We start from the raw sequence: 12,466 nt of genomic DNA, 5'->3' as shown, positions 1-12,466 counted from the left end.
TCTCCTCCTCAGTCGTCTCTTAACACTTCACACCTGACCTCATGGTGGGGTCTGAAAGGGGGCCCTGTCCCACGTTTTTTGGCTATGTGCTGCTCCCTGTTCCCTTCCGACGACCTCTCCTTGGGCTTCCTCTCGTGAAGCCCCAAGTGACAAGCGCTCTTGCTGTGACTCTGTTCCTCCACGTCTGGCAGCCTCTGATCTGCTCCCGTGGTCACCGTAGCACTGATGTCGCTGTGGTCCCATTCCGTTTCTGCTCAGCTGTAACCACAGACAGTGCTCCCACTGAGCTCACTGGCTGCAGAGGCCTTCGACCCCAGGATGCAACCCACTGCGCTTTGACCCAGTATGACCCCACATTCCCTCTGTCCCAGCTCTCCCTCGGCTCCGCCGCTCTCCTGGCCCCCTGCGACCCTCCGAGATCTCTGCTCCCGGCCTCTCCAGCATCACCTATTTCCCTGCCGCTGGTGGTGGGGGGGAGGGTATGATCCATGGAAATCCCTCCCCCAAAGCTCTCTCTCTAACTCCCCAAAACATGGACTGACACGTCCTTAATATCTGATTGTACACCGAATCTTGGTAGTTGAGCCTTCCTGAGGAGCTCTGGGGAAAGCTTGGCCATGTTCTAGGTGCTACGCGAATGCACGTGATTGTGGAGAGAGAGATTGAAATGCTTGTATCAGGTGTTCACCTTCTCTGGAATGTTCGAAGTGACACTTTATCCCCAGGGCCAGATCTCTGTTCGCGTTAACAACTCGCGCTGAGGCGAGAGATTCAGAATCCAGGAGAGATTTTTACCAAAATCAAAGGGAGAGGATGCGGTGGGGGGATTTCCTTCGCATTCAAAAGCGTTCAACCATTCCAGCAAACAGGCAGGCCCCCCCACCCACGCGCACGCACCTGTGTTCGGTGTGTGAGCTGCATCAGCTGGGAAAAGCCATTGGCCAGTCTGGAGTTGGGTTTGTCAGCTAAAACACACATTCTCCTCCGCCCTCCACCCCCAAACACCATGCGTTAACGCGGGGGGGGCCGCCACAACCCAGAGGAAAACCCAGCAGGGGAGAGGAGGGCGGGGTGGGGAAGTGCGGGGAGTGCGAGCACATCGAAAGGGAGATCAGCTTTAGGGCGAGGTGGGTACACAGGCCGTTTCAGGGCCTCGGAAAACTGATGTCAAACACGAGCGTGTTTCTGCGTCTCTCCCCTCCACCACACTGAGTGTCCATCTCTCGATCACCATCCGTCACACTCTCTTACACATCTCCCCCCACCTCCCAGTCCCACTCTCTTTCTCCCCCCCCCCCAACCCATCCAGTACCGGTGGGCGGTGGGGTCTGTCACTGTATAATGCTGGGGTACAGTACCGGTGGGGGACACCTTGTAGTTTATTACTTTCCTGTTGCTGTGTTCTGCTTGCTGGTGCCTCATGAATGTTGAAGTCAGCGAGTGAGTGGCCTACGTTCCGTTATAAATGGCTTGAAGATAATCAGCTTTGAGACTTAGCCACTGAATCTGAAAGGTGACCTGTTCATTCAGCCCCTGCGAGAAACCGCTCGCAGGTCACGCTCTCCTGTTACTTTGTTCCACTGAAGCACGACGCGAGATAGAGGATCAGCGTTCTGTTTTCCACTGTCCAGCTTCCAAGACTTGCTGTTGAATTCAGTACATTCAGAGGCTGACTGCAGGGCATCTTGTTTCCAATTTCCTTTGATTCTGTCTCCACCCTGTATAAGAGAAACTGGGCCTTCAGTTGCTTAAAGCCGACGCTGTGTGCACTGGTGGTGAGAAACTCTGTAGGTCTGGCAGCTTCTGAGGGGGGAGGGAGGGAGGGAGAGAGAGAGAGAGAAAGAGAAATGGGGCTCGTGTTCAGACTCCAGTTCTGAATTTGGGTCCCTGAACTCTGTCTGTGTGTGTGTCTCTCTCCACAGATGCTCGCTGAGTAATCAAACACTGGAGAAAACGTCTCAATAAAAAACTGAAAGAACTGCGGATGCTGTAAATCAGGAACAAAACAGAAGTTGCTGGAACAGCTCAGCAGCTCAGGCAGCATCTGTGAAGGAGAAAAAAATCAGAGTCGCCAGACCCGAAACGCTAACTTTGATCATTTGTTTCCCTCTCTGATGCTGCCAGACGTGCTGAGTTTTTCCGGCAACTTCTGTTACCTCTTAGAGTTCCATTGAAAGCTCGAAACATTAGTGCACGCAAGCCCTGCCCTGGAAGGCTGTACAAATGTCAGCGTTTGGCTCTGAAGCTTGGAGGAGGAACTTAGAAAAGTGTGTGGGAGGATAGGGGCTAGCTACTTGAAAATTATAAGAATTAATTTGAAGGTGACGTGGAGGAGCATCACTTTTTTCTTCTTCTTTTTTTATTGCAGTAACTTCCTGAATTTCCCCTGAATGTCCTCCCGGATTGACAAGTGATTCGAGTCGCATCAAACGCAGACGATAGTCGCTGTGCACCCAGGGCGGGTATTAAACCATCGGCCGCGTCTCCCCGGGCCGGGGGTTGGTGTAGCAGGGCGCTATTGGGGAGGGTCGGTGCCAAGGCTGGGCGGTGGGGATGTGAGCGGGGTTGGGGTTGCGAGTCGGCTCTGAGAGGGTTAGCAGGACACTGTCAGGGACGTGGGTGTGGTAGGCTCTGAGAGGGTTAGCGGGACGCTGTCGGGGAGGTGGGTGGTGGGTCAGCAGAGGTGGTAGCAGGGCACTGTTGGGGACGGTATGGGGGTTGGCTGAAGGTGGGGGATAGTGGGGTGCTGAGGGTGAGGGTGGGCAGGAGCAGGGCTGGGGATGGTAGAGCAAGACATGCCGGGGCCTCCAACGAATCTATCTCCTCCAAATGGCATTAATTTTTAAAAAAAAACCCGTCCCTCACGTCGCGGTCAGTGGGATCTTGCTGTGCCTCGGTGACCTCACTCAGCTGTCCCGTGGAATGCGAAAGGCGCTACGCCAATACACCTGCGTGAAATTAACCTCTACTCTTTCTGTCTCTCTCTCTCTCTCTCTCTCCCCCTCTTCTCCCCACCCCCACCACCTCCCTCACCCCCGCCCACCCCACACCTGCCGCAGGCCCCAGGGAGCACCGCCCCGGCCATGGGGGACACAGCTGCGGGGGAGGGATCCCTCGGCGTGATCCGCGAGGGTCTCGGCGAGGGCCTGATCGACTCCGAGGTGGCGCGCCGGACCTGCCAGGAGGTGCTGGCCAAGGTCAAGCAGCTGAGGGGAGTAAGCTCAGAAGAAGAAGGTGGAGAAGGAGCGGGGGCCACGGTACCGGGGGACAACGCCGAGGCAGGGAGCCCCCCCTCCGGTTGCCAACGGGCTGTCGGCCCCTCGCATACGAGAGGAGGAGGAGGAGGAGGAGGACGATGACGGAGAGGGAGTGACGCAGCGGGCCTGCCACACGGTGAGAGCCGCGCGCCGTCGCCAGCGTTACAACCCGGCAAGACAGTCGTGGCTGCTTCGGCTGTTCGAGTCCAAGCTGTTCGACATCTCCATGGCCATCTCGTACCTGTACAACTCCAAGGAGCCCGGGGTCCAGGCCTACATCGGCAACCGCCTCTTCAGCTTCCGCCACGAAGAGGTGGGCTTCTACCTGCCGCAGCTCCTCAACATGTACGTGCACATGGACGATGACGTCGGCGACGCCATCAAACCGTACGTGGTCCACCGCTGCCGTTACAGCATTGACTTCTCGCTGCAGTGCGCCTGGCTCCTGGGGGCCTACTCCTCGGACATGCACATCTCCACCCAGCACCATTCCCGCGGCACCAAGCTCCGCAAGCTCATCCTCTCCGATGAGCTGAAGCCCGCCGCGGCTGGCGGGGTGCCGGGGACCCGCCGGAAGGAGCCCGGGGCCACCGCCACCCCCCACCACCACCGTCACCCCCCGGCGCCGGTGGCCCCTGACGCGGGCCTGTCCCCCTCCAAGCGCACCCACCAGCGCTCCAAGTCGGACGCGGCCGCCAGTGTCAGCCTGGGCGGAGGCCTGAAGCGAACGGCCAGCAACCCCAAGGTGGAGAGCCAGCCGGACGAGGTGAGCACCACCTCCCCCAACCCCCCACCACGGTGTTTGTCTCTGCCTCCACCACCACCTACCCCGTTCCGGCTCCCTCCCCGTTCCTGTCCCTCTGTCTCCCACCCATTCCTGTCCCCTTTGCCCCCTCCCCACCCCGTTCCTGCCCCTCTGTCCGCGTCCCCCTCTCTCCCTCACCCTCAAAACCTCCATTTGAAGCGTTGGGGGGGTTGAACAATGATGTTGGGTATGTGGCGTGGGGGGAGGAGCAGGAATAGTGTGACTGGGCCCCGGGGTGGGGGGGGGGGGGGGGGGGGGCAGCAGGAGCGCAGCGCGGTTAGGGTCAGGGGTCGGTGGGGGTAGCAGCCGAAAGCGCACGCCTCAGCTTTGATTGTGGAAACTGATTGCGCTGCACAGGGGGTAAAAAGCAGAACTCGGGCTGGCAAGCCGCTGTGTTTGTTTCAAGCAGAGAGCAGTAAGCGTGGCAGGCGCACACGCGTGTGATCGCCACGTCTGTAAAGATGGTTGTCTGTGTGCATCAGGCAGATGTGGGGCTCCAGCAAGACAGTGTGCCCAGGAATCTGTTCAGCCAAATGAAGCCCGAGTTTGTTTCAGTTCCACAACGTTGACCTGACTCCTCCTGGGGGCTGTGAAAGGACTGAACCGCTGCGGCTCCTCACCACGTGCTGTAGGAGCACCCCCCCCTCCCCGCCCGCCCCCCCAGGAGCAGAACCACTGCAAAGTGCCCTCGGGGAGGAAGTCCAGGATTTTGACCCTGAAGGATTATATTTCCAAGCTGGGATTGTGTGCGTGCATGCGTGCGCGCATGCTGGGGGCATGTGTGTGTTTGGGGGATGTGGGGTGTGAGGGCATGTGATTGGGGCTCAGAGGGGAGCTTGCAGGGGGCTGGTGTTCCCTGCTGCCCCTTGCCGCCCTCTAGGAGGTGGGGGTCCCGGGTTCGGAAGGTGCTGACTCGGGGAGTCGCTGTAGACGGTACACACTGCTGCGACTGAGCGTCGGTGGCGGAGGGAGCGGGGGCTTGTGGGTGTGGTGCCAATCTGAGCGGGGGGTACCGCTTTGTCCCTGGACGCTGTCGAGCTTCTCGAGTGTTTATCAGAGTTGACCCCATCCAGGGCAAGTGGGTCGGTATTCGCTCACACTCCTGCCTAGAGCCTTGGAGCGTTGTAGGAGGTGACAAGAGATAGGGAGGGGGTGTAGGGAGCCGGAGGGGTGACGGAGGCCGGGTGGGGGGTGTGTAGTGGGCTGGATGAGGTGACAGGGAGGGGGGGGTTGGTAGAGGCGGCGGGGGGGTGTGTAGGGGGCGGGGGAGGAGGCAGGGAGGGGTGGGCGTAGGGGGCCGGGGAGGTGAATGCCAAACAAGATGGCACCCATGTTAAATAGAACAGTGTTCAGCCACTGACCTGAGGTGACGGTATGGGCCTGGCCTGGGTCACTCCGTGTGTGTGTGTTTTTTTCTGGGGGGGTAGCGGTGGTTGTCGATGGTATGTGTTGCAATCAGCAGCCGAACCAGTTCCTGCCTGGCTGTTAGTTCGCTCTGAACTGGCTGCCTCATTGCGACAGGAATCCCTCAAAGATAGTTTCAGGGTGAGTCATGCTGTGTCGGTGTTGCTTCAGTGTGTGTTCTGGAGATGGCACCCTTGTGCTCAGCTCATGGCTGCAAAGCCAGCCCCAAAACTCTGTCGGAAATATGTGCGGGCAGCCTGGGCATGCCTTGGCGCAGTCAGTCGCAGAGTACGCCAAGTTGGAGGGTCACGCTGATCTCTTTGGGAGCACCTTGGGGTCTCTCCGCCTGTGCCCGAGGTGGAGTGTCCTTTACCCAGGGTGACACATCAGCACAGGGTTAGTGGTGTGCGTGGTGCCAGGGGCTGGGGGGCGTTGTGGGGCAGAGGGGTGGCAGGAGGTTTACACCAACAGGGGCGCTAAGTCTTAGAGGATTCGGAGCTTCGTTGATCAGGACCCACAGGGCAGAGGCTGACCTGCCTCGCTGCTGACAGCGTTCAATTATTGACCATCCTCTCCACGGCACCGAGGCCCAATATCAGATCTCCAGCAAACGCCAGCACTGAATTATGCATGTGTTGAAGCGCTCTGCTTTCACATTCCTGATATGATGCCCGTTCTGAAATCCCCTGAGAGTCAGGTATAGGGTTAGTTGCTTGGACTTTGTACAGCAGTTGGTGGGGCTGGGGTGGGTCCAACACTGGCAGGCTCGCAATATCACCTCGACTTCCAGCCCCGCCCCTTCTCTGGGGTGATCGGGGGGGTGGGGGGTTAGTGCTTGAGACTGTGACATCTCCTCCCCCATCTCTGTGTGCCCTGTCGCTCCCTGTTTTTCTCTCTCTCTCTGGCACCCCGTCTCTCCCACCCCCTTTCCCTCGCCTCAATCACTCCCGCTCCATCCTCTCTCTCTCTCTCTCCACCCCCCCCCCCCTCTCGTGTGGACGCCATCCCTCTCTGCCTGGCCCACACTCTGCTTCCTGACTGGCGCTGGGGTGCGGGGAGCTGTGGGGTGTTGGTATTTTGGGGAATTGGGTGGCACTGCCCCAGTGTGTGTGGGTGAACTGTAAACAGTGGCTGGTTTAGCCTGGACTCTGACCCACCCGCCAATCCCAGCAATAAGGAGCGTTTCGACGATGAAAGGATGAATTGCTTTCCCTGATAGATTGATCTGATTGAATCATCGTCATGAGACTGGGATATTACACGACTGGGCTGGGAATATTCCCAGTGTGCTTCCGCATGTTTATCACGATGGGATCTTGTTAAACAGCTTCCCTCGGGCTAAATATTTTGGTGGTGACCTCCCATTCTCCTTTCGCAAGTGCAACAATGCTTGGGGATTAAACCTGCCTCTCTCTCTCCCCATCATGCAGGGTTTCTCCGATGTTGCAATGGGGGCACTATTGTGGTCTCGCACCCCTGTAACCCGTTTCTGCCTTGAGCAAACACTGAAAGAACTGCGGATGCCGTAAATTGCAAATAAAAACAGAAGTTGCTGCATTATCTCGGCAGGTCCAGCTCAGGAAGGGTCCCCAGACCACAGATTTCTGTGTTCTCTCTCTTTTTCCCCACGCCCTCCACTCTCCTTCCCTCCTTCACATTGGCTGCCAGACCTGCTGAGCCTTTCCAGCAACTTCTGCTTGTGTTTGGTGTTACAGCTGCTGAGCGACGCCTTGCCGAAAGGGATTTCTGCAACAGCCCCCTTTTCTGTAGACAGCGAGCTGCAGATAAGACCAATGCGCCGCTCCCCAGCTTAAAGCTGTGTGCCCCCAAACCCCCTGGGTTTGTGCCCTCTCTGTAAAGAGGGGAGGCGTGTTCCTGCGCTCCCTACTTCTGCCTCGTTTTGTCTTGTCTTCAAATCCCTCGCTCGATAGCCATCACACTTTGCGCCCAGGGGAGCAGATGCTCTCTCTCCCTGTGCAATTGTCTTCGCACACTCTCGGCCGCGCCACCCCCCCCCCCTGCCCCAACCGGGGTTGGCTAACAAGGAGAGAGGGAGAGAGAGAGCAGACTTGGGCCTATACTCATTGGAGTTTAGAAGAATGAAGGCTTTTGGGGGGCAGATCTTACAGAAACCCATAATGTTATGAAAGGAATAGGTAAGAGAAGCTTACCGGTGCCATGAGAAACTAGCACGAGGGGGGCATAGCCTCAAAATAAAGGGTGAGCGGATTTAGGACTGAGTTGAGGACAAACCTCTTCGCCCAAAGGGTTCAGAATCTGAAATTCTCTGCCCACGTTGAATTTTATTTTTTAAGGCAAAGATGGATTTTGGAACAGCAAAGGGATTAGGGTGAGCGGGTGGGATAAGGGAGCTGAGCCACTAAAAGATCAGCCATGATCTTATTGGCCAACGCAACAGGCTTGAGGCCTACTCCTGCTCCTGTGCCTTCAGCTCTGTCTCTCCTCCCCCCCCCCCACCCAAATTCCCGCTGTGAGCTGTGGTTACAGCACGTTGCGGAGACGTTCCTTCGTTGCCGGGTACTGATTTCCTCATGGCCAGGAAACAGAAGGTCGGTCTGCGCCATGGGCCTCGCGGAGCCTGAGAAACAGGAAGGAAGGCTGTGTGCTTCGGATCCGCCCCATGTCGACATCTTGCGTCCGAGCGCCGTTCAGACGAGGGCCAAGGTCAGCTGCAGTCCTGTGCGCTGACGGTGAGGTGGTAACCCCGCTGGCATTGTGGGTCGCCTCAGCAGCCCCCCCCCCCCCCCCAACCGCGACTCACGGGCAGCCTTAAGCTGATAAAATAAAACAATGGCTTCGGGGCCCAAGCGAGCTCAGCGACTCGACCCTCCGATTTCCGACAGAGCCTCGGGTGTCGAGGTTTTCCGGGTTTTTCCTGCTTTTGTTCAGTGTGACTCAGTTTTTCTCAGGGATTGGGTGGGGGAGCGAACTGGTCAGGGCGACCCATTCCCCGCACCAACGTAGGCCCAAACTGCCTCCTCCTCCTTACCACCCTCTGTCAGTAATTCCCAGAATGGCATGGTGGCTCAGTGCTTAGTGCTGCTGCCTTAGGGCACCAGGGACCCGGGCTCGATTCCACCCCCTGGCTCATTCTCCCTATGCCTGCGTGGGTTTCCTCTGGGTGCTCCGGTTTTCTCCCGTAGTGCCCAGGGATGTGCGGGTTAGGGTGGATTGGCCGTGCTAAATGCAGGGTCATAGGAATAGGGAAGGGGGCAAGTGTGGCTGGGATTTTGTTCAGAGTCTGTGCAGACCCGATGGGCCAAATGGTCTCCTATCCTGCACCACCCCCCCCCCCCCCCCCCCCACCGAAACGCCCTAGGGTTTCTCTGACATCTAGACTCTGGTAGATGTGGGTGTCACTGGCTCAGCCAGTGTTCATTGCCCTGAGACCAGGTTAGTGTGAAGCCTATCCACCAGCCTGAGGGTCCCGAGCCACGTGTTGGCCTGACCAGGTATAGGAGCCAGATTTCCTTCTCACGCCCACCGTGAGCGAAACCCGACGCACAGAGGAAGATCCAACGCTGCTCTGTGACAGTCGAGGGGAGAGGGAGCGTGCCAGTACCCTTTCCCGCTGCCCCTAACCCCAGTGAGATGGCCTGCGTCATCTGGTCGGGCTCCAGCGAGCCCCATCTCTTGGGCGACTCCGTCCTCAAAATGGCAGCGAAGGGGGCCGAGATTTGTAATCTTGTGGGGGTGGAAGGTCGGACGGGGTGAACTGACCCGATCTGCTATGCGGCTGGTCGAATGGCAGAGCAGAATAGAATCACTCTCCCACCCGCTCCCCGAATCGTTTGGGCCCAAAACCCGCTATCGCGACGGTATTGTGCTCCCAGCCAGCCTCCGGACCGTGCTGGCGGCTGAGGGGCATCAGAGACGGGCAGCGCCAGTGGGCCCCCCCCCCCCCCACCACCCAAAACCCAGGGTGGCGTTTTTGCCTCTAATTTGAGGAGCGCGGTCAGCTGGCTAACCGAGAGCGCACGGCATCGCGAGGGCTTTGAATCGTGCAGAGAAGCGTGAGGGGGGTGCTCGGGGGAAGCTTACGGAGGCTGGTGAATGCAATATTTACAAGGAGGTGATGAGTCCGCTTTCTCAGTTGGTTCGTGGGGAGTTTGGGGTGGGGGGTGTGGCAGTGGGCCTGCAGTGTTCTTACGGCTGGATTTTACTTTGTTGACGAAGGGATTTGTGAAAAATCAACTCTCTGCTGTTTCCCAGACACCCTCATCCAGTAACGACACTATTGAGGGAGCCAACGGCTGTGTAAGTCTGGGCAGCGTTTGTTTTTGGTGACTGGGTGCTTCGGCCCTCTTCGCCTCGCTCCTATCTCTGCTGGCATTTCCTCTGTGCAGGGCAGCTGCCTCCGCCCTGCCTGCGCGAACAGGGAGACGCATCTCTGGTGTCAGGACCCCCGTTAGACACTCGCAGGGACAGCATGAGGATTAGATACAGAGTATAGCTCCCACTAGAGTGCCCCCTTTCCCCCACCAGAGACAGCATGGGGGTTAGATACAGAGTAAACCTCCCTCTACACTCCTCCCCCCCCCCCCATCAAACACTCCCAGAGACAGCATGGGGTTAAATACAGAATAAAGCTCCCTCTACACTGTCTCCCCCCCCCCCCCCCCCCATCAAACACTCCCAGGACAGGGACAGCATGGGCTTAGATACAGAGTAAAGCTCCCTCTACACTGTGCCCGCCATCGAACAACACAGTGCAGAACAGGCCCTTCGGCCCTCGATGTTGTGCCGACCTGTGAACTAATCTAAGCCCACCCCCCTACACTATCCCATCATCATCCATATGCTTATCCAAGGACTGTTTAAATGTCCCTAACGTGGCTGAGTTCCTTACATTGGCAGGCAGGGCATTCCACGCCCTTACCACTCTCCGAGTAAAGAACCTGCCTCTGACATCTTAAATCTATCACCCCTCAATATGTAGCTATGCCCCCTTGTACAAGCTGAAGTTATCATCCTCGGAAAAAGACTCTCACTGTCCACCCTACCTAATCGTCTGATCATCTTGTATGTCTCTATTAAATCCCCTCTTAGCCTCCTTCTCTCCAATGAGAACAGACCCAAGTCCCTCAGCTTTCTTCATAGGGCCTGCGCTCCAGACCAGGCAACATCCTGGTAAATCTCCTCTGCACCTTTTCCAGTGCTTCCACATCCTTCCTGTAATGAGGCGACCAGAACTGCACACAATATTCCAAAAGAGGCCGCACTAACGTTTTGTACAGTTGCAGCATGACATCACGGCTCTGGAACTCAACCCTTCTACCAATAAAACCTAACGCACCACAAGCCTTCTTAACAGCACTATCAACCTGGGTGGCAACGTTCAGGGATCAATGTACATGGACACCAAGATCCCTCTGCACATCCACACTCCCGAGAATCTTTCCATTGACCCAGTATTCTGCCTTCCTATTATTCCTATTATTCCTCCCAAAGTGAACCACCTCACATTTATCCTTATTAAACTCCATTTGCCACCTTTCAGCCCAATTCTGCAGTTTATCTAAGTCTCCCTGCAACCTGCAACATTCTTCCACACTGTCCACCACTCCACCGACTTTAGCGTCATCTGCAAACTTACTAACCTAACCACCTCTGCCTGCTTCCAAGTCATTTATAAAAATGACAAACGGTGATCCCAAAACAGATCCTTGAGGCACACCACTAGTGACCTGACTCCAGGCTGAATATTTTCCATCAACCACCACTCGTTGCTTTCTTACAGAAAGCCAGTTTCTAATCCAAACTGCTAAATCTCCCTCCTTCCCATTCCTCTGCATTTTTTCCAATAGCCTACAATGTGGAACCTTATCGAAGGCTTTACTGAAGTCCATGTACACCACGTCTACTGCCCTTCCCTCATCCACATGCTTGGTCATCTTCTCAAAAAGCTCAATGGAGGTTTGTGAGACATGACCTGCCCTTGACGAATCCATGCTGACTGTCTCCAATCAAATTGTTGCTTGCTAGATGATTATAAATCCTATCTCTTAGAATCCTTTGCAAAACTTTTCCTACAACAGACGTAAGGCTCACAGGTCCATAATTACCTGGGTCATCCCTACTGCTCTTCTTGAAAAAGGGCACAGCATTTTCAATCCTCCCATCCTCTGATAACTAAACCTGTAGACAATGAGGACTGAAAGATCAAGGCCAAAGGCTCTGCCACCTCCTTCCCAGCTTCCCAGACAATCCTCGGAAAAATCCCATCCGGCCCAGGGGATTTATCTACCTTCACATCTTCTAGAATTGATAACATCTCCTCCTTACTAACCTCAATCCTTTCAATTCTAGTAGCCCGTAACTCGGTCATCTCTTCTACGGGGTTAGATACAGAGTAAAGCTCCCTCTACACTGTGCCCTCCCCCCCCCCCCCTATCAAACACTCCCAGGGACAGCATGGGGTTAGATACAGAGTAACGCTCCTTCCACACTGTGCCTCCCCACCATCAAACGCTCCTAGGGACAGGGAGAGAAATCTCTTAGGCTCCAGTCCGTGCTGTGTTCTCAGATTTTCTCTCGGCCTAAGGTTTAATCCGCTCTGTCAGACCTTAACAGCGCACGTCGTTCGGAGCGAAGTCTCTCCTGTGGGAGCGAGAGCTTACTCGTGAGCAGTCAGTGAGCCAGCTCGCCCAAACCTCCACACACCATCTCTTCTCTTCCCCACGCCCCCCCCCCTCCCAAAAAAAGCACTGAGCGATGGCTGCCCGAACCGAGGAAATCCTGTTACTGCCAGAGGCTTCAAATCTATCTCTTTGTTTCTGTTTCAGTTTGCAGTAATAATCCCGTGTGCATCTGGTTGCTCGTGCTTCTGTTTGATTCTCCTTTTCCAGTAGAGTGCTCTGGATCCGGAATGTCAAATTGTCTTTCCTCCCTCCCTCTTTCCCTGCCACGACCCCCCCCCCCCCTCCCACCCCCACCTGGAAAGCCCCATCTCACTCCATCCTTCTTCCCGTGATGAGAA

At 56.3% G+C, this 12,466-nt stretch overlaps 1 protein-coding gene across 1 annotated transcript in view; it reads left to right on the top strand.

The window, feature by feature from the left end:
* The first annotated feature begins 1,551 nt into the window (after positions 1–1,551).
* pi4kb (phosphatidylinositol 4-kinase, catalytic, beta) overlaps positions 1,552–12,466 on the top strand; it is a 31,942-nt gene continuing 21,027 nt past the window's right edge. Inside the window, 4 exon segments of the mRNA XM_059644103.1 lie at positions 1,552–1,775; positions 2,369–2,462; positions 3,060–3,268; positions 3,270–4,023. Of these exon segments, the coding sequence (XP_059500086.1) occupies positions 3,084–3,268; positions 3,270–4,023 (939 nt within the window). The 5' untranslated portion in view covers positions 1,552–1,775; positions 2,369–2,462; positions 3,060–3,083.

The sequence above is a fragment of the Stegostoma tigrinum genome, unplaced genomic scaffold (assembly GCF_030684315.1).
Source record: "Stegostoma tigrinum isolate sSteTig4 unplaced genomic scaffold, sSteTig4.hap1 scaffold_514, whole genome shotgun sequence".
NCBI lineage: Eukaryota > Metazoa > Chordata > Chondrichthyes > Orectolobiformes > Stegostomatidae > Stegostoma > Stegostoma tigrinum.
Note: the sequence above shows the minus strand (reverse complement) of the source record. Positions and strands in the feature narration are given on the sequence as shown.